The sequence below is a fragment of the Delphinapterus leucas genome, chromosome 9 (assembly GCF_059928025.1).
Source record: "Delphinapterus leucas isolate spDelLeu-1000000601 "Yukka" chromosome 9, BTC_Dleu_Yukka2, whole genome shotgun sequence".
NCBI classification, from domain to species: domain Eukaryota; kingdom Metazoa; phylum Chordata; class Mammalia; order Artiodactyla; family Monodontidae; genus Delphinapterus; species Delphinapterus leucas.
Window position 1 is genome coordinate 82,440,365 of NC_143137.1, and position 25,844 is coordinate 82,466,208.

At 36.7% G+C, this 25,844-nt stretch overlaps 1 protein-coding gene and 1 pseudogene across 1 annotated transcript in view; both read right to left on the reverse strand.

Annotated features, from left to right (window-relative positions):
- Window positions 1-9,979, reverse strand: part of LOC111164620 (platelet glycoprotein 4-like) — a 32,833-nt gene extending 22,854 nt beyond the window's left edge. The window contains exons 1-2 of the mRNA XM_022554379.2: window positions 9,302-9,979; window positions 3,186-3,346 (exon numbers count right to left, since the gene is read on the reverse strand). Coding sequence (XP_022410087.2) covers window positions 3,186-3,346; window positions 9,302-9,421 — 281 coding nt within the window. The 5' untranslated portion in view covers window positions 9,422-9,979. The remainder of the gene's footprint in view (window positions 1-3,185; window positions 3,347-9,301) is intronic.
- Window positions 74-2,460, reverse strand: LOC111164600 (cdc42 effector protein 3-like; annotated as a pseudogene).
- Window positions 9,980-25,844: the final 15,865 nt, after the last annotated feature.

Consider the following 25,844-nt stretch of genomic DNA (forward strand, 5'->3'; position numbering starts at 1 on the left):
CTTTGACTGTGGTTAGTTTTGTTTTGATTTTTGAAACGTTTTACCCCAAAGGAAAAGAGCCAGAGGTGTACTGTTACTTATTTTTATCCATGACCTTCAGCACTGCATCCAGAAATGAAGGCCCAAGATCGAGCTGCAGGAAGAGGAGGGAACCCAGTGAGATCAGAGAGGGACTCCTCTGATTTTTAGTCTTTTCCTTGACGAGCTCACACCAGGCAGGATGGTCAAACATTATTCTTGGCTGCCCAGTAGGGGTACAGTTTGGAGAGGCTGGCAGAGTGGCAGGACTGGGATGGGGACCCACCAGAGCCCCCATGAAACGCCCCCCTGATAGACCATACTGTTCTCTTCCATGACCCGCTCACAGCTAAGCCAGGGCAGCTTTCCCGGTCCAGAGGACTCCTGTTTGGAATTGAATGTCATCGTTGACAATAAGGGCAACATGAGTGCTTGGGACCCTCCAAGAGTCGGGAGGGAGATGGTGTTTTTGAGCACCAGGGTGAGCGTTTCTGTGAACATGGAGTTGGTGGTGCTGCGGACCCTGAAGAACTCCATACACCCAGGGAACTGGCCCATGCGTGCTTTCTCCTGGTTTCCAGGTAGAAGATCAGAGTTCCCCTGAAGAAAGGAAATGTCTCCAAAGACATTGAGCTGGCCATCCTTGACCATGTGAATGGTCTGGCAGAAGTCTCCAAGGGGAGGACTGATCATATCGGGAGACAAGATGCCCCTCTGTTTAAATTTCTTTCCTTTCTTATTATTGGCAGCTTTCAGGTAAATTAGGATCTTGGCTGCCCTTCTGGAGTTGGAGAATGTCGATTTCGCAAAAACGGCCACTTTCTTTCCGGATGTTATTTTTCCCCAATATCCTTTTTGATAGGAACTGTCACATCATTTTTCTCCAGCAGCCTCAGAAGTGGCTGTGAAAGGAGCCGGAGGTGTAGGAGACCTTCTTGGACTTACAGCCGACTGGGGCTTTCTGGAGAGCCGGCTACATCCTCCAATCCCTGGCACAGCGTGGAGAAACCAGTGGTGCCAAGGATCCCAGCTGCTGCGGGATCCACACAGGTGGATGTGCGGGACCCACACTTCCCGAGGGCACACTCAGCCCCTGCCCATCACGCACAAATCCAGCCAAGTCAGCCAGCGCCTGCTCACAGCACTATCTGTGCAGAGGCTGTGTGAAGGCTCCCAGGGCCGGGGTCTCCGGGCTCGCCCCCCGCTGCTTGGACCCCGCAGCTGCGCTCCCTGCCCTCTCAGGCCAGGATAGGAATATTTAAACAACCGTGCTTAGACTCTTATTTGGTCATGTGGGAATTCTAGATTTTCATAGGTACACATCATAGCTACAACTTTTTTTTGGACCAAGATAATACTCACATAGGCTTTTGATAATAACATAAAAACTATAGACCATGAAAAAATAAAAATATTTTCCAAGGTGAGGGTTATTTTTGTTTTTGTAACAGTGAAAACCAAGCCGTCTTTGACAGAGTTGTGAATAGTCACAGATGTGCCTGGAGACAGGAGACGTGGGGATAATTACTAGGACAGAATAGGCACCCAGGCGCTCGGCATGCGTGCTTATGCTCACAGGCATGCTCATGTGTTGCGGCAGCAGGCATCACCCTCCCAACGACTGTTATTTCATTATATTTGAGTGTGAGTTGTCAATCTAGAAATATATTAATGAATGGAGAGGAAAGAAATTATATAATTATAGACCATCTGAAACAGATAAGAAAGTAAAACTATGAGTTAGAAGAAATCATTACAAATATGAAATTTTGTGATAATACTTGATCATGGCATATAACTAGTTGTAATTATTCTTGAGGAAAAATCACACATTTTTATAACAAATCATACAGCAGGACTTAATTCTGTTCCCATATGGGCACCATAAGTGTATTTCTAATCCTTGGTGAAGTTTAGTGTCTTTAGCACCTCAGTCTCTCTTTTTCTTACTTTAATAGTTAGAAAAGACACATAGTCTATAACTTAGATAGGAGAAAATGGACACAAAAATCTAAGAGTTACCAGTCCCTAGGTATGTGTGAACTTGGTAAATCACTTCATATCCCCTGGAATGAGTTTTTCAAAATTTACAAAATGAAAGGTTCTGGCTAATTATTTCCCCCTAGTGCTAATGTCTAAGATTCTATTCAAGAATGTGTTAAACTGTTAAGGAATGTAGATAAAGGTATAGCTTATTCAGTCTAAGTACTGGAGAAAATATAAGAATGAAACTACTGGATGAATAAAAACACTCTTAAGACCTGGAAAATAGTTTGAATAGAAATCCTTAGCAGTATTGTAATTACATAAAATCAGTTTAATGTTGTTCTCAAATTTGAGTGTGTATTGCAATCCCCCAGAGTACTTGTAAAACTCATTACTGGGGTCTAAACCAAGAGTCTCTGATTCATTTGGTCTAAGGTGGGGCCTGAGAATTCGCATTTCTACTTAGTTCCCAGGAGATGCTGATGTGGCTGGTTCAGGAGCCACCCTTGGAGAACCACTCATATAACCTACACTTTCAATTTTAGGATTTTAAAGTGCTCTGGTTTTAAAACTTTGATAGATGGTTTTTTATTTAGCATGTATATTTTAGACTTGTTTTTTAAATTCTATTTATTACTATTATTTTTTAATATTTTATATTGGAGCATAGCTGGTTAACAATGTGTTAGTTTCAGGTGTACAGCAAAGCGATTGATATATATATATATATATATTTATATACGCACACACATATCTATTCTTTTTCAAATTCTTTTCCCATTTAGGTTATTACATAGTATTGAGCAGAGTTCCCTGTGCTGTACAGTAGGTCCTTGTTTATTTTAAATATAGCAGTGTGGATAGATTGGGAGTTTGGGATTGACATGTACACACTGCTAGAGTTGTTGAGAATATATGCTACAAGTGTAAAGCACCTGTAACTTCTTAAATGTAGAGCAGTTAATTGATGTTGGTAAATTCATAATAAAGTCTGTATTTCTTATAATCATTAAATCCTTAGATTAGGGTTTTATATAGGCAGAAACAGAATATTTCAATGTATGTTAATGGCAAGAAAATAATAAGTACATTTCAATACAATGGCAGTTGTCAAGTGGAAGCTTTTTCAGAAACACATATGGTCAAGGAAAGAATGCCACTTTTTATGGGGACTCGCTCACCTGTATGTGTAAGGACCTCTTTGCTTAACTTTAATTTTGCTGCTGTTCACTGCCACCTCCTCTGGATTCTGTACATCAAAGATCCAAACCTGTCTGTAAACTTCTGTGCCTGTTTTAACCCAGCTTTTAAAAGCAATTGTACCTTCTTCAAGGACAGCTTCCTATGAAAAAGAAAACAAGTTTGGGTTATTTACTTGTAGTCAATATGGGCACTTGTGGGAGTTGAAAACCTTTAGTTAGTCACCGAAAGCAATAAGCTCAAGTACGTTGCTCATGAGAACCTTTGAAGCCTGCCACACGCTTGGAACAGAAATGTTTTCAACGCGTTATGATAGCAATCTCTTTTAGTTAACCTTTTACAAAGAGAATCAGTGTGTAATATTGTAGACATGTCTGTCGATTGTAAGGCCAGCCACTGGCAAGCTTTAGAGTGATCCTATGGCAATATTGCGACAGTTCGTAACACAATTTATTAAGCAAATTTTATTAAACTTTTTCCAAAAAATTCTTATCAGGTCAAACATTAACCTCTCCTCTGCCTTCAGTGAGTTAGACTGAGGAGGCAAAACAGAAAAACTGAGAGAAAAATGTAGTGGTATTGGAAGCTTTTTCATTTTCTTCAAATCTTGGACAGTTCCAGGGAAGATTATCACTTAACATTTGTCAGACTAAGAAAAACACAAATTTCGCTTCTCCCCTTCCAAACCCTGCTCAATGAGGCTTTCCTAACTCTCAGTGCATTTGCAGAAGTCTATTAGTACGTGTTTCCAAAAGTTACAACAGTCTGATTCGTTACTATTAGGTTACTACATTTTAGATAAAAGAATGAAAAAAGGACATGTCCTATTATTCTTTTGTGAAATCCATTAAAAATCTTTGATGCTCCTTGTAGTAAAGACAGATACAGAAAAAATACCAATGACAGAATCAGAAAGCCCTACATTAGAAATTGGCTCCTGTGCTTTAGGAGCTGGGACTGAGTAGAAAGTCACCAGATTCCTTGGGTCAATTTCAGTATCTGTAAAACGAGGGAATTATAGATGGTCTCGTGGTTTCCTTCCAAGGCTTTCACTCTCTGAGCAGCAAGCCTCTGAAGCTCTAGTAGCTAATGCAGACAAAGGTGACTTTGTAGCAGGCAGTGTTTCCAAGTAAGTACCTTGGGAGGAATGCCCAGGTGTAAAGCTCCAACTTACCTTAGTGCTAGAGGAAGAGGGAGAAAAGTGTTTCACACAAAATGAGCCTAACAAGACCCATGAATACAGGGACAGTCTGACCTGTTTGTTTCCTTCACCTGCTTTCATAGAATGATGGATCAGGAAAGGACATTGGACATTAGTACATTTTCTAGGAGAGCGTGCTGAGGCTCTGAGAAACCAGGTGTCTGGCCCAAGGGTAACCGAGGCAAATACCTAGAAGTAGCATCATGACGAGGATCCTAGTCTCTGACCCTTAGGCTGGTCCTCTTTTACGCCGTGTTTTTACTATTTTTTGTTCCTGTCATCTCTGCACTTAGTTGGTAGAAGTCAAGTTAAGTTTCATATCTTCAGGAAACTTTACTTATTACTTAGTGGAGAAATAAGGGAATTCCTTAGAGAAGAACAGGGCATCAGGTATAATGCCTTTACAAAACCCTGTGCTGTTGCAATCCTTTTACACTGGGTACATTGGAGCCGCTAAAGTGATGTTAGATCTTTACAACCAATTATCCTTAAAAAATGCTTTATTGCTCCTAAAAATCTTATTTCCATAGTAAGCTGAAAATTAAGACAATATTGCACATAGATAAAGTATTATGGCTGTTCCTCTAAATGTAAAGGTGTTTATGAGGGTGTTGAAGCTGAAATCTATACTGAAGTTGAAATCTGTGTTAATTTACCCATTTCAAGAAGACACACGAACCTACACATTATTACTCTCACACTAGTGATATAAGAATCTTAAGGACTAATATAATATCAATTGTTTACCATGTACCTCTCAAGGCACATATTTTATTTCAGTTCTTAATGAAAGGAACTCTATAAGTACTTAAAGAATTGAAAAGGGACTGTGACAGAATGTACTTGGCAGGACAGAAAACTTCCTCATTCTAATGGTTATGCATTTAATATCAAAAGGCATTGTAAGCATATCATGTCTTTTTTCTAAAAGCCATGAATCGCTTTGCCTTATTTGTTCATCTGGAGATATTTTTTCAACTGGGAAAGCTGAAACGCAAAGAGTTGAAATGAATGCATTGAATTATCAGCTATTAGAGTTAGGGTCATCTAATTCCATCCATCTTTTAGAGGTAGAAGTAGGTCCTACAGAAAACAGATGTCCGATTCAATATTGTATGACAATTTAGTAGTAGATAATGGAGAATCAGGTCTTTTACTACCATTTTGTGTGGTTTGCATAACACCATGATTTGTTCACAAAAAAATACTGAAACAGTCAGAATAGGAATGCATTTCTTCTGATCCTAACACTACTATATGTACTAGAAAATTGTATAGACCTCATTGACTACTAAGATTATTTTATCATCAGTTCCTCTAATTTTAAAGGGAGCAAAAGTTTTTATGTCCTTTGTGAATTTAAGAGGCCTTGATTTTAAACTGACTTTGGACTATCTGTCTATTTTGCAAATCTTTTGCTAAATTTGAAGTACAAAGGTGTTAATTATGTGTATAGAAAAAGTAATATAATTTAAGCTCCTCGCACTTGGCTGATTCAGCCCTAGTAATGACTGGATTCCAGCCTGACGACTCTCACGTGGCTTGGTCTCCAGCTGAGTTGAAAGACATTTACCTTGAAACTCCTACATTTGCTACATTTTGTTTACCTTGAAACTTCTATTTTGCTACATTTGCTAATTTGAAAGCAGACGTTTGGAAGAGTAATAGCTTTTATCTAGTCACATGGTCATTTGATTATTGCTGTTACAGGAAAACAGTACTCATCCACATGACTGGCAACTTTAGAATAACTATCAAAATGTCCTTGATATCTTCCTATGCATGAAGTATGTAGAGCACATATGTCAAAAATATATTGTCCCATTTCTCAAGGCTCTTATAGTGTACCAGGAGACAGAATCATGTGTAACATATTTTAATCTATGAGTTGATTTCCTTACCCTACTTCCAGCCTGACCAAGTCCATTGGCTTCTTTACTCAAAGCCTAGAGTGAAGTGGTTAACAATGAAACAAGATGCTATGAGTTTGATCCCCAGTTTGGTCATGTGCTAACCATTTAAACTTGGGCAGGTTATTTAATTTTTTTGTACCTCAGTTTCCTTATCTGTAAAATGGGGTAATAATATTAAGTTGGACTATACGAAATTAGTATTTTTCAAAGTCAAAATAAGTAGAACATGGTGTAATTAAATATTTATCCTCATGGATTGTTATAGGATTTATTAAATGTGAGCATTTAGAACAGTGTTAGCACATAGCAAGCATTCAATAAACGTTGGCTACTGTTACACAAATCCTATCCACCCCTTAGAAGGAGAACTGTCATCTCAGTTGCTTCCCATCTTGCTTTAACTACTTTGCTCTTAGCATTACTGTCTAAACCAGTTATGTGGTGATAACATGTAAAATCCTGTAGCACTTCCTTTTCTGCTATTTAATTATTTATATATTTATTCTCCATCCAGTGAAATCAAAACTTCCTTAAAAAGCAGAAACATACTGAAAATAGTTTTCATCTTCTCCACTCACTACCAAAATCTGTTCTATTTGGGACCAATTACAAGCAGTTTCCACGTCCAAAAATTTTTCTAATATGTGTATGCATTATGCACATGCATGTGTGTACAGGCTGAGAGAAAGAAATCTTTAATTTGCTTCTTGGTGTTCTGCAGTTAATATCATAGGGAAATTAAATTAAAATTTATTTTAAATTACCTATGTTATACAGTATTCACTAAGCATTTATCAAGTGATATGAAGAATGTCAAGGTGACAAATTATCCTTTGTAAATAGTGGCAAAACTTTGTCCTTTTTCTGAAGTCCTTTGGTAGTTTCTACTCTCCACATACATGGCAGCTCATGCCATTGACTTTTAGTCTGTCTAGCAAGATTGCATAAACCTGCTGGCCCAGACAAATCTACCAGGAATCATAGTCTAAAATACTGGTAAAAAAAAAAAAGTTTTCAGCTATAACGCACAAAAACCATGAAGTCCTTATAAAACATCCCTGGGGCTTCCCTGGTGGGGCGCAGTGGTTGGGAGTCCGCCTGCCGATGCAGGGGACACGGGTTCGTGCCCCGGTCCGGGAGGATCCCACATGCTGCGGAGCGGCTGGGCCCGTGAGCCGTGGCCACTGGGCCTGCGCGTCCGGAGCCTGTGCTCCGCGGCGGGAGAGGCCACAGCGGTGAGAGGCCCGCGTGCCGCAAAAAGAAAAAAAAAAAAATCCCTTGGAAATAAACAGTAAAGAAATATGAATATATATATATATATGAAGTAAACTGTATGGACTATTTTAGGCCATTTCAAATGCTGGAGTCTGAGGACCATTTTTTAGCATTGAAAGGTATCGTAGAGTACCGAATCTATACTTTAAAAATTAGATAACATCATGAGATGATTTTCTGATCTGTTAAAATTAAGCACTTTAAATCTTCTTTTTTTTTTAAATAGTGTTTGTATGCAGGTAATAACTTTCCCAATTTGGTATTAGTCCATTAAATGAAGCAAGTAATCTGCAATGATTTCAATGGTAAACAAAAACTGACCAGTACTAAAGCTTGTATATATTTGTGAAATAACAGCCTTAGCTTAAGTGCTCTTGAGGTAGGGGTAAGACACTTGGCTCACTGGGTTTACACATAATTCAGAGATGTGACTCCTACTGTTGGCCAGTTTCTCGGTCTTTTTGTCTCTACATTCAGACTCTCTAGAAAGTGAACCTATTGCTTAGTTTTATCTGTAATCTCTTTAGTAATGATCAAATCTCTCTGAGCACTGACCTTTGAAATACATCTGATGTTCATATCAAATCACTTCTAAAACCTCTGTTTTTTATTCTTCTAAGGAATACATCTCCTTCAATAACTCAACTGGTTATCTTACAGTTTGCAACTTTCACTCCTCTCCCTATTTAGTCCTTTTATTCCATTGTATCCCATCACCCATCAGTTCTATGTACTCCACCACACTAGACCAGAGTGCCTTTTATTATGTGCAGACTGTGCAATAATCTTATTAAAAGGGAGTCTTAAACGACACGAAAACAAAGCTGGAAAAAGAAAAACACGTGGAGGCTATATAATGTACTTCTAAACAGCCAATGGATCTCTGAAGAAATCAAAGAGGAAATCAAAAATTACCTAGAGACAAATGAAAATGAAAACATGATGATCCAAAACCTATGGGATGCAGCAAAAGTAGTTCTAACAGGGTAATTTATAGCTATACAAGTTTACCTCAGGAAACAAGAAAAATCTCAGTTAAACAACCTAACCTCACACCTAAAGGAACTAGAGAAAGAAGAACAAAAAGAAATCCAAAGTTAGTAGAAGGAAAGAGATCATAAAGATAAGAGCAGAAATAAATGAAATAGATACAAAAAATAAACATCAACAAAACTAAAAACTAGTTCTTGGAAAAGATAAATAAAGTTGATAAACCTTTAGCCAGACTCATCGGAAAAAAAAGAGAAATGGCCCAAATCAATAAAATCAAAAATGAAAAAGAAGTTACAACCAACACCACAGAAATGCAAAAAATCATAAGAGACTGCTGTGAACAACTGTGTGCCAATAAATTTAAAGAATATTTCTTTCAATAAAAAATGGTATATATGTATGCAAATAAAAGCATATCAACATACTCTTTGGACATAATTAAAAGCAATTATTTCTTTTAATATGCATACCTAATATAGTTTTTTATCAAAATTTGGATATTTAGACTTAAGATGACAGTGCATTCATATAGAATATACATCATGCTTTGACCATTTCTCTATCATGTAGAGTTTCAATTGTTCATTATCACCTTTGTGTCGAAGACACAGAATTGCCAGTTACAATGAAATATAAAGCAGGCACCCTAAGCCAAAAAGGGATGGAAGATAGAATGAATCAGGATGACAAGAAACATTCTTGATAATACTTGTACCTTTTTAACTGTCTTCTCAATAAGCATGTCTCCAACTGGCATTAGAATACCTCCAAACACAGCCATGAGTGCACCAATGACAGCACCAGCGATGAGCCCACAGTTTCGATCGCAGCCCATTTTTCTTGTTCAGGGGGACAGCTAAGGTTCAGCACCTGCTTCTTTCAAACTCCCAGGTCTGATGAACGTGGTTTCCAGGAGTTCTGGTTCTATCATTGGAAGGAGATCATAAAGCAGAAACTTAAATACCAGTAGAAAAAGATCAAAGTAAACATGCAACTGAAACAGATCATTTTGCCAGTTGTAAATAAACAGATGCTTTTTTTAATACACAAAACTTTCTAGGTTTTGTCCTTTCTTGATTTGAACTACCTACCAGTGGTAGAAGTAATACATATTGTCACATAGAGCATTTCTTTAAAATTCTCCTCTTTTAAATTTTCTTTCTATGGATGATTAACACACTGAAATATTAACTAAGGAGAATGTGCTTACTGTACTCTCACCCCCTGCCTACCTTCCATCAGCTTGGGGCACATACGGGCATCTTTATCCTCTATCTGGCTTCTCCACTCAAACACAACCATCTGTCTGCACCCTACCTAGAGTTCTTCTGCAAACTGAATGTGGGTGGACTGATGTCTTTTCCATCCAAATGCTAAGCAAGTACAGTGACAGATGTTTTCTTTACTATTCCTTTTTCACAAATAGAAAGATAGAGATTTTATAGGAAATGATCTGATGAGTCTGCGAAGAAATCATTTTTTCTAATCATTTATAAGCTATCTGTTAAAACAGAAAAGCATGGGTAAGTTTGGAAAATAATACTAGAATAGTCTCTAATATCATCAAAATTATAAGCACCATTAAAAGAAAATTCCACTGCCAGGAATATTGAGTTCATGCCTAAATTCTTTCTTATGCACAGTGTTGAAAACATTGAAATATTTTAAAGAAGAGTATTTTCAATTTAATTTTTAGTAACTGACTTTTAGATAGTTGTGAGGTAAAAAAGATTTGAAGAAAATATGTAAGGTAGAGGATACCTAGTTTCTGTCACAGCATTGGTTTCTTACTAGTCTCAAATGAATTTTTTAACATATTCAAGTGCAATATTGTTCATTTTGTCATGGACAGCTGACTCATGCCAATTCTGTTAAAATATGTAGATTGTGTCAGTATGTATTTCACCTAGTCAGTCTTATCTTTGGTATCTTCATATAATATATGCTCCTTTCATAAAGATTGAAAGAAAACTCTTAGTGGAATTGGTAGATCCTTCTGTAACAAAGTTAGTAAGAATTTGCTATTCTAGTATTCAAAAACCTGTTCATTTGAGATATTTTGTTTGCAACAGCATTTTTTAAAATGGGGTTGACCTGACATTGATAAATGGAATGTGCTTTGTACTTATAAAAAATTATTCCCTGCTTCAAAATGCCCCTGGCAAAGGAAAACAAAAATGCCAACAGAATGGAGGCTATAGACAGAAAAGACACATAAACAATATTTTTGTCATCCTCGTGGCTATAATAATAAAACTTATATTTTGTTATGGTCTCAGTTTTTCCCTCCCTAGCTTTGTAGTGGTAGAAATACCACTCTGATGATTTTATTAGCATTTCTCTCCACTTGAGGAACCATTTAATTCTTTTAAAGTCTTGATATTAATTAATTCTTTAAGAAAATAAGGAAAGTTAGGTTTTCCCCCAAATGTATAACAAAATTATAACCATTTTTCATGGCATTTTTTTTATACAGCAGGTTCTTATTAGTCATCAATTTTATACACATCAGTGTATACATGTCAATCCCAATCGCCCAATTCAGCACACCACCATCCCCACCCCACTGTGGCTTTCCTCCCTTGGTGTCCATGTGTTTGTTCTCTACATCTGTGTCTCAACTTCTGCCCTGAAAACCAGTTCATCTATACGATTTTTCTAGGTTCCACATACATGCGTTAATATATGATATTTGTTTTTCTCCTTCTGACATACTTCACTCTGTATGACAGTCTCTAGATCCATCCACGTCTCAAAAAATGACTCAATTTTGTTCCTTTTTATGGCTGAGTAATAATCCATTGTATATATGTACCACAACTTCTTTACCATTCATCTGTCAATGGGCATTTAGGTTGCTTCCATGACCTGGCTATTGTAAACAGTGCTGCAATGAGCATTGGGGTGCATGTGTCTTTTTGAATTATGGTTTTCTTTGGAATATGCCCAGTAGTGGGATTGCTGGATCATATGGTAAATCTATTTTTAGCTTTTTAAAGAACCTCCATACTGTTCTCCATAGTGGCTGTATAAATTTACATTCCCACCAACCGTGCAAGAGGGTTCCCTTTTCTCCACACCCTCTCCAGCATTTGTTGTTTGTAGATTTTCTGCTGATGCCCATTCTAACTGGTGTGAGGTGATACCTCATTGTCGTTTTGATTTGCATTTCTCTAATTATTAGTGATGTTGAGCAGCTTTTCATGTGCTTCTTGGCCATCTGTATGTCTTCTTTGGAGAAATGTCTATTTAGGTCTTCTGCCCATTTTTGGATTGGGTTGTTTGTTTCTTTAATATTGAGCTGCATGACCTGTTTATATATTTTGGAGATGAATCCTTTGTCCGTTGATTCATTTGCAAATATTTTCTGCTATTCTGAGGGTTGTCTTTTCATCTTGTTTATGGTTTCCTTTGCTGTGCAAAAACTTTGAAGTTTCATTAGGTCCCATTTCTTTATTTTTGTTTTTATTTCCAGTACTCTAGGAGGTGGATCAAAAAGATCTTGCTGTGATTTATGTCAAAGAGTGTTCTTCCTATGTTTTCCTCTAAGGGATTTATAGTGTCTGGTCTTACATTTAGGTCTCTAATTCATTTTGAGTTTATTTTTGTGTATGGTGTTAGGGAGTGTTCTAATTTCATTCTTTTTCATGTACCTGTCCAGTTTTCCCAGCACCACTTATTGAAGAGACTGTCTTTTCTCCATTGTATATCTTTGCCTCCTTAGTCATAGATTAGTTGATCATAGGTGCGTGGGTTTATCTCTGGGGTTTCTATCTTGCTCCATTGATCGATGTTTCTGTTTTTGTGCCAGTACCGTACTGTCTTGATTACTGTAGCTTTGTAGTATAGTCTGAAGTCAGGGAGTCTGATTCCTCCAGCGCCGTTTATTTCCCTCAAGACTGCTTTGGCTATTCGGGGTCTTTTGTGTCTCCATACAAATTTTAAGATTATTTGTTCTAGTTCCGTAAAAAATGCCATTGGTAATTTGACAGGGATTGCATTGAATCTGTAGATTGCTTTGGGTAGTATAGTCATTTCCACAATATTGATTCTTCCAATCCAAGAACATGGTATATCTCTCCACTTGTTGGTATCATATTTAATTTCTTTCATCAGTGTCTTATAGTTTTCTGCATTCAGGTCTTTTGTCTCCCTAGGTAGGTTTATTCCTAGGTATTTTATTCTTTTTGTTGCAGTGGTAAATGGGAGTGTTTCCTTAATTTCTCTTTCAGATTTTTCAACATTAGTGTATAGGAATGCAAGGGATTTCTGTGCATTAATTTTGTATCCTGCAACTTTACCAAATTTATTGATTAGCACTAGTAGTCTTCTGATGGCATTTATAGGATTCTCTATGTATAGTATCATGTCATCTGCAAACAGAGACAGTCTTACTTCTTCTTTTCCAATTTGTATTCATTTTATTTCTTTTTCTCCTGATTGCCATGGCTAGGACTTCCAAGACTATGTTGAATAATAGTGGTGAGAGTGGACATCCTTGTGTTGTTCCTGATCTTAGAGGAAATGCTTTCAGTTTTTCACCACTGAGAATGATGTTTGCTGTGGGTTTGTCATATATGGCTTTTATTATGTTGAGGTAGGCCCCCTCTATGCCCACTTTCTGGAGAGTTTTTATCATAAATGGGTGTTGAATTCTGTCAAAAGGTTTTTCTGCATCTATTGAGATGACCATATGGTTTTCATTCTTCAGGTTGTTAATGTGGTATATCAGATTGATTGATTTGCATATATTGAAGAATTCTTGCATCCCTGGGATAAATCCCACTTGATCATGGTGTATGATCCTTTTAATGTGTTGTTGCATTCTGTTTGCTAGTATTTTGTTGAGGATTTTTGCATCTATATTCATCAGTGATACTGGTCTGTAATTTTCTTTTTTTGTAGTATCTCTATCTGGTTTTGGTATCAGGGTGATGGTGGCCTCATAGAATGAGGTTGGGAGTGTTCCTTCCTACACAATTTTTTGGAAGAGTTTGAGAAGGATGGGTGTTAACTCTTCTCTAAATGTTTGATAGAATTCACCTGTGAAGCCATCTGGTTCTGCATTTTTGTTTGTTGGAAGATTTTTAATCATGGTTTCAATTTCATTACTTGTGATTGGTCTGTTCATGTTTTCTATTTCTTCCTGGTTCAGTCTTGGAAGGTTATCCCTTTCTAAGAATTTGTCCATTTCTTCCAGGTTGTCCATTTTATTGGTGTAGAGTTGCTTGTAGTAGTCTCTTAGGATGATTTGTATTTCTGTGGTGTCTGTTGTAACTTCTCCTTTTTCATTTCAAATTTTATTGATTTGAGTCCTCTCCCTTTTTCTTTATGAGTCTGGCTAATGGTTTATCAATTTTGTTTATCTTCTCAAAGAACCAGCTTTTAGTTTTATTGATCTTTGCTCTTGTTTTCTTTGTTTCTATTTCATTTATTTCTGCTTGATCATTATGATTTCTTTCCTTCTGCTAACTTTGGGTTTTGTTTGTTCTTCTTTCTCTAGTTCCTTTAGTTGTAAGGTTAGATTGTTTATTTCAGATATTTCTTGTTTCTTGAGATAGGCTTGTATAGCTATAAAGTTCCCTCTTAGAACTGCTTTTGCTGCATCCCATAGGTTTTGGATAGGCGTGTTCCCATTGTCATTTGTCTCTAAGTATTTTTTTATTTCCTCTTTGATTTCTTCAGTGATCTCTTGGTTATTTAGTAACATTGTTTAGCCTCCATTTGTTTGTGTTTTTTATGTGTTTTTCCCTGTAATTCATTTCTAATCTCATAGTATTGTGGTCAGAAAAGATGCTTGATATGATTTCCGTTTTCTTAAATTAACTGAGACTTGATTTGTGACCCAAGATGTGATCTATCCTGGAGAACATTCTGTGTGCACTTGAGAAGGAAGTGTAATCTGCTGTTTTTGGATGCAATGTCCTATAAATATCAATTAAATCTATCTGGTCTATTGTGTCATTTAAAGCTTCTGTTTCCTTATTTATTTTCATTTTGAATGATCTGTCCATTGGTGTAAGTGAGGTGTTAAAGTCGTCCACTATTATTGTGTTCCTGTCTATTTCCTCTTTTATAGCTGTTAGCAGTTGCCTTATGTATTGAGGTGCTCCTATGTTGGGTGTGTATGTATTTATAATTGTTATATCTTCTTCTTGGAGTGATCCCTTGATCATTATTTAGTGTCCTTCCTTGTCTCTTGTAAGATTCTTTATTTTAAAGTCTATTTTATCTGATATGAGTATAGCTACTCCAGCTTTCTTTTGATTTCCATTTGCATGGAATATCTTTTTCCATCCCCTCACTTTCTCTCTGTATGTGTCCCTAGGTCTGATGTGGGCCTCTTGTAGCCAGCATATATATGCGTCTTCTTTTTGTATCCATTCAGCAAGCCTGTGTCTTTTGGTTGGAGCATTTAATCCTTTCACGTTTAAGGTAATTATCGATATGTATGTTCCTATGACCATTTTCTTAATTGTTTTGGGTTTGTTTTTCTAGGTCTTTTTCTTCTCTTTTGTTTCCTACTTAGAGAAATTTATTTCGCATTTGTCGTAGAGCTGGTTTTGTGGTGCTGAATTCTCTTAGGTTTTGCTTGTCTGTAAAGCTTTTGGTTTCTCCATCGAATCTGAATGAGATCCTTGCTGGGTAGAGTACTCTTGGTTGTAGCTTCTTCCCCTTCATCACTTTAAGTGTATCATGCCACTCCCTTCTGGCTTGTAGCGTTTCTGCTGAGAAATCAGCTGTTAACCTTATGGGAGTTCCCTTGAATGTTATTTGTCATTTTTCCCTTGCTGCTTTCAATAATTTTTCTTTGTCTTTAACTTTTGCCAATTTGATTACTATGTGTCTCAGCATGGTTCTACTTGGGTTTATCCTTTATGGCCCTTGCTGCACTTCCTGGACTTGCGTGGCTATTTCCTTTCCCGTGTTAGGGAAGTTTTTGACTATAATCTCTTCAAATATTTTCTCTGGTCCTTTCTCTCTCTCTTCTCCTTCTGGGACCCCTATAATGCGAATGTTATTGCTTTTAGTGTTGTCCCAGAGTTTTCTTAGGCTGTCTTCATTTCTTTTCATGCTTTTTCCTTTATTCTGTTCCGCAGCAGTGAGTTCCACCATTCTGTCTTCCAGGTCACTTATCCATTCTTCTGCCTCAGGTATTCTGCTATTGATTTCTTCTAGTATAGTTTTCATTTCAGTTATTGTATTCTACATCTCTGTTTGTTTGTTCTTTAATTCTTCTAGGTCTTTGTTAAACATTTTTTGCATCTTCTCGATCTTTGCCTCCATTCTTTTTCCGAGGTCCTGGATCATCTTCACTATCATTATTCTGAATTCTTTTTCTGGAAGGTCGCCTATCTCCACTTCATTTTGTTGTTTTTCTGGGGTTTTACCTTGTTCCTTCATCTGGTACATAGCCCTCTGCCTTTTCATATTGTCTATCTTTCTGTGAATGTGGTTTTTGTTCCAGAGGCTGCAGGATTATAGTTCTTCTTGCTTCTGCTGTCTGCCCTCTGGTGGATGAGGCTATCTAAGAGGCTTGTGTAAGTTTCCTGATTGGAGGGACTGGTGGTGGGTAGAGCTGACTGTTGCTCTGGTGGGCAGAGCTCAGTTAAACTTTAATCCACTTGACTGTTGATGGATGGGGCTGGGTTCCTTCCCTGTTGGTTTCTTGGCCAGAGGCAAGCCAACACTGTAGCCTACCTGGGCTCTTTGTTGCGTCTAATGACAGACTCTGGGAATGCTCACACCAAGGAGTACTTCCCAGAACTTCTGCTGCCAGTGTCCTTGTCCCCACGGTGAGCCACAGCCACACCCTGCCTCTGCAGGAGACCCTACAAGACTAACAGGTAGGTTCGGTTCAGTCTCCCCCGGGGTCACTGCTCCTTACCGTGGGTCCCGATGCACACACTACTTTGTGTGTGCCCTCCAAGAGTGGAGTCTTTGTTTCCCCCAATCCTGTCAAAGTCCTGCAATCAATTCCCAGTACGCCTCAAAGTCTGATTCGTTAGGAATTCCTCCTCCCGTTGCTGGACCCCCAGGTTGGGGAGCCTGACGTGGGGCTCAGAACTTTCACTTCAGTGAGTGGACTTCTGTGGTGTAAGTGTTCTCCAGTCTGTGAGTCACCCACCTAGCAGTTGAGGTATTTGATTTTACTGTGATTGCACCCCTCCTACCATCTCATTGTGGCTTCTCCTTTGTCTTTGGATGTTGGGTATCTTTTTTGGTGAGTTCCAGTGTCTTCCTGTTGATGATTGTCCAGAAGCTAGTCGTGATTCTGGTGTTCTCACAAGAGGGAGTGAAAGCCTGTCCTTCTACCCTGCCATCTTGGTTCCTCCTTTCATGGCAGTTTATTTGTTTTATATCCTTTAGGATTTCCCTTTACCTATGCCTAATACCTAGGATACTTCCACTGTAAATCAGGATGAACAAACTGATTCACGCTGAGGTCTTGGTGGCTAGGTAACTTGTATAGTCATTAGTGTCACATGATTTTCCAATGTAAACAAAATGTTTATATTGGAGAAATCAGAAGCCTAAACAAGTGATTTACTTTTCCTATGGAATTTTATATGTCCCTGAGCAAGTAGGATAGGATTTTTATTAATTGCTTGGGGATGGAGGGTGAAAAATAACATGCTACCTCCTATGGCTTTGACCAGGGTTGTCATAATGCAATGGAACAAGTTATTTAAACCTGATAGTAATGACTAGATAGTCTCAAGTAGGATATCCTTTGCAAAGGATAATTGCACAGCCCCTTAAAAATTTTGTGAAACATCATCTGTTAAACGATCATTGTAATTGCTAAGTAGAAACTATCATCCAGGTGTTCTGTAGTATATACAAGTGATCTTATTCAGGTGAGCTGATTAATATTTTACTGACTGCCCATTTCATAGGCCAGAGGTCCCCAACCGCCAGGCCATGGACCAGTACCGGTCCATGGCCTCTTATGAACTGGGCTTCACAGCAAGAGGTGAGTGGCGGGTAAGCAAGCGAAGCTTCATCTGTATTTATAGCCGCTCCCTATCACTCACATTACTGCCTGAGCTCCACCTCCTGTCAGATCAGTGGCGGCATTAGATTCTCATAGGAGCACGAACCCTACTGTTCATGAACTGCACATGCAAGGGATCTAGATTGCGTGCTCCTTATGAGAATCTAATGCCTGATGATCTGAGGTGTAGCTAAGGTGGTGATGCTAGCACTGGGGAATGGCTGCAAATACAGATTATCATTGGCAGAGAGGTTTGACTGCAGAGAGACCATAATAAATCAATTACTTGCAGACTCATATCAAAACCCTCTCAGTGAGTGGCAAGTGAAAACAAGCTCAGGGCTCCCACTGATTCTGCATTATGGTTAGTTGTATAATTATTTCATTATATATTACAATGTAATAATAATAGAAATAAAGTGCACAATAAATGTAATGCCCTTGAATCATCCCAAAACCATCCCCCCTCCCCGACCCATGGAAAAATTGTCTTCCACGAAACTGGTCCCTGGTGCCAAAAGGTTGGGGACCGCTGTCATAGACCATTCCCCAGTTCTCACCTGCAGGTTATCAGAATACAGGGATCCAACCTGGTGTAATTGAGTCTGGTAGACTGGAGATTAAACTAAAGTCTTGCCACTCTCTTGCCAGGTGACCATGGGCAAGCCCCTTAATCACTCTTTTCCTCAATTTCCTCATGTATAAAATAAGATGCTAAGATGAGGTCTGCATTTTTAAATTTAAGCAGTTTTTATATTAAGCAGCTGAACCAGTTTTTCACTCAGTTTCTTACATGGAAGACCAGGCAGAGTGACTGTGATTACAACGGTGGTGGGAACCCTGACCCCAATTCCTAACTTGATCTCCCACCTCCCAGCTAACACTATCCTGTCCCATCTTTAGGAAGCTGAAGGAAAATCTCTGTAGAAACCTATGGTTTCAACTCATTAAAAAGTTGGGACAGAAAATCCCCAGGGTCAAATTCCAGTTTTGTTTACATAACAAAAAATATATAACTCAAAGATAAAGTCATCTCTTTTGGAAAGATATTTTATTTTCTGTATAAGCACCACTAAAAATTATACAATATCAATGTCCTTTGCAATTCTGACAGGTGGAATAAAAATTGTTCTATTCATTTTGTTTATGGTTTCCTTTGCTGTGCAAAAGCTTTTGATTTTAACTAGGTACCATTTGTTTATTTTTGTTCTTATTTCCATTACTGTGGGAGATAGATTGAAAAGGATATTGCTGCAATTTATGTCAGAGAGTGTTCTGCCTGTGTTTTTCTCTAGGAGTTTTATAGTGTTCAGTCTCACATTTAGGTCTTTAATCCATTTTGAACTTATTTTTTTATACAGTGTTAAAGAATGATCTAATTTTATTTTTTTACATGTAGCTGTCAGTTTTCCAGCACCATTTATTGAAGAGGCTGTCTTTTCTCCATTGTACAGTCTTGCCTCCTTTGTCATAGATTAATTGAGCATAGGTGTGTGAGTTTATCTCTGGACTTTCAATCCTGTTCCATTGATCTATATTTCTATTTTTGTGCCAGTACCATACTGTTTTGATAACTATACCTTTGTAGTATAGTCTGAACTCAGGGAGCCTGATTCCTCCAGCTCCTTTTTTCTTTCTCAAGATTGCCATGGCTATTCAGGGTCTTTTGTTTCTCCATACAAATTTTAAGATTTTTTTTGTGCTGGTTCTGTGAAAAATGGCATTGATAATTTGATAGGGATTCCACTGAATCTGTAGATTGCCGTGGGTAGTATAGTCATTTTGACAATATTGATTCATCCAATCCAGGAACATGGTATATCTTTCCATCCATTTGTGTCATCTTTGATTTCTTTCATCAGCACCTTATAGTTTTCTGAGTACAGGTCTTTTGTCTCCTTAGGTAGGTTTATTCATAGCTATTTTATTCTTTTTGATGCGATGGTAGGTGGGATTATTTCTTGATCTTTCATTGTTAATGTATAGAAATGGACAGATTTCTTTCTGATCTTTCATTGTTAATGTATAGAAATGGACAGATTTCTGTGTATTAATTTTGTAACCTGCAACTTTACCAAATTCATTAATGAGCTTAGTAGTTTTCTGGTAGCATCTTTAGGATTTTCTATGTATGGTACCATGTCACCTGCAAACAGTGACAGTTTAACTTCTTTTCCAATTTGGATTCATTTTATTTCTTTTTCTTTTCTGATTGCCGTAGCTAGGACTTCCAAAACTATGTTGAATAAAAGTGGCAAGAGTGGACATCCTTGTCTTGCTCCTGATCATAGAGGAAATGCTTTCAGCTTTTCACCATTATGACATTCACTGTGGGTTTGTCATATATGGCCTTTATTATGTTGAGGTAGGTTCCCTCTGTGCCCCCTTTCTGGAGAGTTTTTATCATAAATGGGTGCTGAATTTTGTCAAAAGCTTTTTCTGCATCTATTGAGATGATCATATGGTTTTTATTCTTAAATTTGTTGATGTGGTATATCACACCAATTGATTTGTGGATATTGAAAAATCCTTGCATCCCTGGGGTAAATCCCACTTGATCATGGTGTATGATTCGTTTAATGTTTTGTTGGATTCGTATTGCTAGTATTTTGTCGAGGATTTTTGCATCTATGTTCATCAGTGATATTGGCCTGTAATTTTCTTTTTTTGTGGTATCTTTGTCTGGTTTTGGTATCAGGGTGATGGTGGCCTCATAGAATGAGTTTGGGAGTTTTCCTTACTTTGCAATTTTTTGGAATAGTTTCAGAAGGATGGATGTTAGCTCTTCTCTAAATGTTTGATAGAATTTGCCTGTGAAGCCATCAGTCCTGGACTTTTGTTTGTTGGGAGTTTTAAAATTACAATTTCAATTTCAGTGCTTGGTCTGTTCATGTTTTCTATTTCTTCCTAGTTCAGTCTTGGGAGACTGTACCAAATTGTTCTAAAATTTACAGAACTACTGTTTCTAAAATGGATATATGTGTGTATATCTGCCAATTTTCAGATTCTGTGCCATCACTAAGTTTAGAATTTACCTGACCTTTCCCAGAATCATTCTCCTTTATTCAAGCACCCCATGGACTACAGGGAAGGGTCCCAAAGGGCAAAGAGTCCCAAGAAAGTACATTAGAAAACCCAGGGGGCAACATATTCTTCAGTGCTTTACTCTCTAAACCTTAAAACTCATTATTATGACTTGCAAGGACCCTGAGTCCAAAGGTGTCAAGTCATGGGCAGACCTGGGTACTGCCTAGGCTCTGTCTGCTTTGAATTTAAAACTGAAGTGAGATAGTGTACACAGCCCACTGCTGTTGAGTCAAGCTCATCAGAAAACAGAAGTGTCAATAATTTATTGTGTTGAATTGCATGGTTAGACAGTTCTTAGTCTAACACTGTCTGGATGATGCATAAGCAAAGATACAAGAGTTACTCTAACATTCCTGCATACGTGTACTGATATTTTCAACAGAAAAAGATTGACTTTACCTACTTTTTCAAATTTTGAACTGCCTGACTCACTTTCCTTATCTTGATGTAAATTTCCACGTTTTCCTGTAAGAACAGGCAAGATATTTCACATGAGTGTAGTCCTGCTTTATCAGCAGCTTTGCTTTCTATAGTTTTACTTACCCATGGTCAAACAAGGCCAACTGAGGGTAACTGAACATGTAGAAAGCAAAATCATGTATAAGGGGGGACTACTTAGGATTTGGTGCTATCCTGCTATCCATGGTTTCAGGCACACGCTGAGGGTCTTAGAAGATATCCCCCAACACCTGTGGATAAGGGGGGACCGTGAGTCCATTAATTATGCTTCAGTGTCTTGTCAGCATGATTAAGTATTGCTATTATAATCGTGCTTTAACCTTATGCTTCATACTACAAAATTCCAAATACATTTGACCCTTGAACAACACAGAGGGATTACAGGCATGGACACTGTGCACAGTGGAAGAACCTTATATAACTAACTGTACAGTAAGTCCTCCTTATCTGTGATTCTGCATCCATGGATCCAACCAACTACACATTGTGGATCGGGTAGTACTGTAGTACTTATTGAAAAAAATTCTGTGTAAAAGTGGACTCACAAAGTTCAAACCTGTTTTGTTCAAGGGTCAACTGTAGTTTTATTCACCTGAAGCAAAAGCGGGACAAACACATTATGTAAGACATGCACTGAGTACATAAGAGAAAAGTCCAGGTTACTCAGTATGTTTTACTTAGCTTTTCCACTTATGTTTATCTTTGGAAACCAGTGTCGTTTGTCCCCACTCTTCTCTCAAATGCAGCTATTTAGAGCATATAAAATTTTTGCCTTGCATGCTTGGTTTTCTTAATAGTGTAGCTTCTTACATATTAAAATCTATTTTACCTACTAATTACATTAAATTTTATTTTTTATTGTTATTTCTTCATCATAAGAAATAGATAAGACATTGATATCTGTAGTAATTTACTGCTTGCTTAAAGTACTTAAATTTAGAAAACAAAGAATAATCACAGGTACAGGAAAGAAAACTAATTATTGGGACTTAGGTCAAGAAGAGAAAATAAGAAAGCATGTTTTAAGATACCACTAATTGCATACCTTTCTTGAGTCTATAGGGAGATTAGCTGTGTCAGCTCATAGATTATTCTCATTTGTAGAACTCATGAGTATATCTACATGTGGGCTATCTTTGAAAGAGGAAATAGAATTTTTCTGTTTCTTTTTTTGCTGTCATACCTATGGAGTGTTTCTAGGATGAACTTATGAGTGTTATGCCTTTCCACTATGTTGGAAACCTGGTGGTAGGAACTGAGACTGAGCTATAAGATGCATGTCCAGTAAATGGGTCAGAAAATCAGAGAATTTTCCCAGAGAATCTGTTATTATTCAGATGTGTGGATAGAGCTGTGTTCCCTGGGAAACCCCCCTGAAGGAAAGGCTTGGCCAGAGGTAAAATTTCCTGGGATGTGAACTACAAAACTTTAAAACAGTTTCAGATGACAAGAGTACATACTTGTACCACAAATGAATGCCAGGACCTGTATGACATTTTCGTACTCATGAGTATCTCAAATTTCCTATTCTATCCATAAACCTTCCTTCCACTTTTCCTTGGAACAGGAAGCCAGATCACACACCTCTGTTTTCCACTAGACACATGCTGCGATTCTTTTGATACACAGTCTTCCTCACCTAATAAATACAGTATCTACCCACAAAACCCAGTTTTAGAGTTTTGGTTATGGTTAATGCAACAACAGGTAGAATATGAATGATGAAAGTTAACTTTTAAAATTAAGTTCCTTTTCACACTCTTACTTTACACGATATCTAGGTGTGTTTACAAAGCCATGATTCCCCAGACACGAGTAATATGCAGATTCACATTCAAGCTAGTTAAATCAATCATTTAAATCTGGTTGTGTTTCATTATGTGGAACCAGAAGGTCATTAGACTAGTACTTATTTTACGTGCAATCTCAATACATAAAGATAGTTAAAAGAACAGCTATTCTGGTCAAAGTTAGCAAGAACTGTGGCCCTTGCCCTTTCCAGTCACATCTCATTTGGGCTCTGAGTCATTCCCACAGAACCCAAGGGCTCTGTAGAAAATATTTAAATAATTAGATTAGGAGATCTCCAACACCTTTTCTTATTGAAGTTACCATAATGCTTCTAATTTACTTCTGCATTTCCATCCTATCAGAATATGTGGAGCTAAAAATATATAATAGAAAAACATTTACAGACATCTATAATATACTTCACTAAATTATGCCTCTCAAATATTACAACTTACAACTTGTTTTGGTCACAGTCTTAAAAAATTAAAACAATAAATACTATATTTATTGTTATATTGTTATATTATACTAAGGATTCTTCTAGAAATAAGCCTATCTTTTAGAGTACTTTTTGCAGTACTTGATTTACAGGGATTACTATAAGTTTGAAATGATTCTCTTAGAGTCATGTTGGTTCAAATAGGATTATCTAGAGCCATTCTTGATGAATCCAAGACAGAAATGCTATTCTCTGTTTTTTTTCTATCTCAAGTTTTACTGTAAATAATAAGATACTATACAATTTTCAAGAGTTATGATTCTGGGCTTTGAAGTTAAGTAATTTAGGTCAATTCTGGGTCTTAATATTATAATTTCTCTGTGGCTCAATTTTCTCTAACTGGAGATAGGATACATCATATAAGATTGCAAATGTCAGATCAAATTAAATGAGATAATGAATAGAGATTCCTATCATAGCACATGTTATTTTTATTTCAAATGTTATTATGATGTGTTATTTTGAACAATCATAACAGTAAAATATTATCGCATACTGGCCAAGTATTATTTTTTAAAAATCTAATAAATATATATAGTTTACACAAGTAGGAATGATTATTTGTAAAACACTTAGATTACCATAAAATCTGATGAGATGATTTGTTATTTATGTATACAGGAACTAAGACTATCATGCAAATAAAAAGGAAGCTTCTGGCTTAAAACAATGCTCCTTGAAATTTTCAGCTATGACTTGGGCCTAAAACACCCACTTGAACTAAAACACCTTGTGATTAAATCAGATAATAGTTACAGAATCAGTTCCTTCAGGACCAAAAAATCCACAAGATTCAAATATGTTTGAGTAAACTTCACAAAATATTTTCGTAAAAAATACAGGTAGCAACTATAACTTTCAAGGTAAATTTCAAAATTTTCAATATACTCTGTCCAAGTACCTCTCCAATTGTAATTTTGAGATTCTTCCCAGTTTAACCTGCTATCTGATGATTATGTATTGGATTTATTTTTCCAGTCTCTTAATGATTCTGATAAATGAAAAAAAAATTCTATGTATTTTTTCTCTCATAAAATCCAGTCGACCACTGGACTATCTACATAACAATTTTTGTAAACTTTTTGGATTATTTTTTGAACCAATATTAAAAACAATGTTTCTTGTACTAATTTAAAACTACATAGTAAAGAAAGGACTGAAAAGTGCATGCAAAAGATTTTAGAAAACATCTTTCAATATGTAACTTGATAATTCCAGAAACTGAGATATAGAAAATTTATGCCATTTACATTTATGTATGAATTCACTTACTAATTAAATTAAAACTTTAAATTTCTTCAGAATTATTTTTGTTATCTAAACTTGGTATCATCATTCAGGAAAATAATTCACTGATATTTGTAATAAGCTTCCTAAATAGCCAAAATCATTAATTCTGAGTTGTTTTTATTCTGCTACAGAATTTTATATAATTTATACAAAATTATTAAATCTAGAATCCTTATTTGGAATTAATATAATTGACCATTCCCAGTAGCAACTACAGTATCTTTGTTCACTTAAAAAGAACATATCCAAAGAACACATTGCATTTAGCCATGTAGACAAAGTTTCACCAAAAGTTGTGAAATTCAGATAGAAAGTTAAACTAATAACTCTCTAAAATAATTAGTTAATAATTGCATATTAGGAAGCATGTTGGCATAAGAGTGTCAAATCATTTATAAGAACTAATTCCACTATACTAAATTTTATTAATGTTGACTTTTATTCATAATTTAAATTAGAAATTATGTATGAATAGCCTAAGTAGACAATGAAAGTTCTGCAGTAATCAAATTGGATAGTACCTCGTTTTAAATATTGATAAATATGTACAGATAAACATAAGATTTTAAACATCAAGAAGCAAAATGCCATAGACTAGTGGACAAGGTTTTAATATTTAACATAAAAGGTAAGAAGATTACTAACTTGGGAAACAACACAAACCTAATTTTTTTAAAAAGCCTAAGAACTTCAAGAAAACAATTCCTGCTTGCTGTTGTTGTTCTATAACTTCTTAAGAGTGTTTATATAGTAGTGTCATCTTCTATTACTTTGGGAAATAGAAATCTTTTTATTAAAAAAAATCATTATGATTCACTTTTAAAAAGGCTAAGAAGGATTTTTCAGTCAAATGCTCCAACATCTGAACAGTCAATTCTTAGTAGGACCAAATGGTATTCTGCAGAAAAACCCTACACTGAAATCCTCATTACATAAAGTGTGAGAGTTTAAATATGCTTTCAGAAAAAAAAAATGAAGACGTCAGATCCCAGTGACTGGTTTGGTACAAGAGGAATTTAAAAAAAACAAAACCCACACACATCCCACCACTGATATGACTCCTGTGGGTCTATTTTTATGTTCTGGTAAGGACCCATTACCTATATCTGAGATCCTCTGCAGCACCTTTTTTTT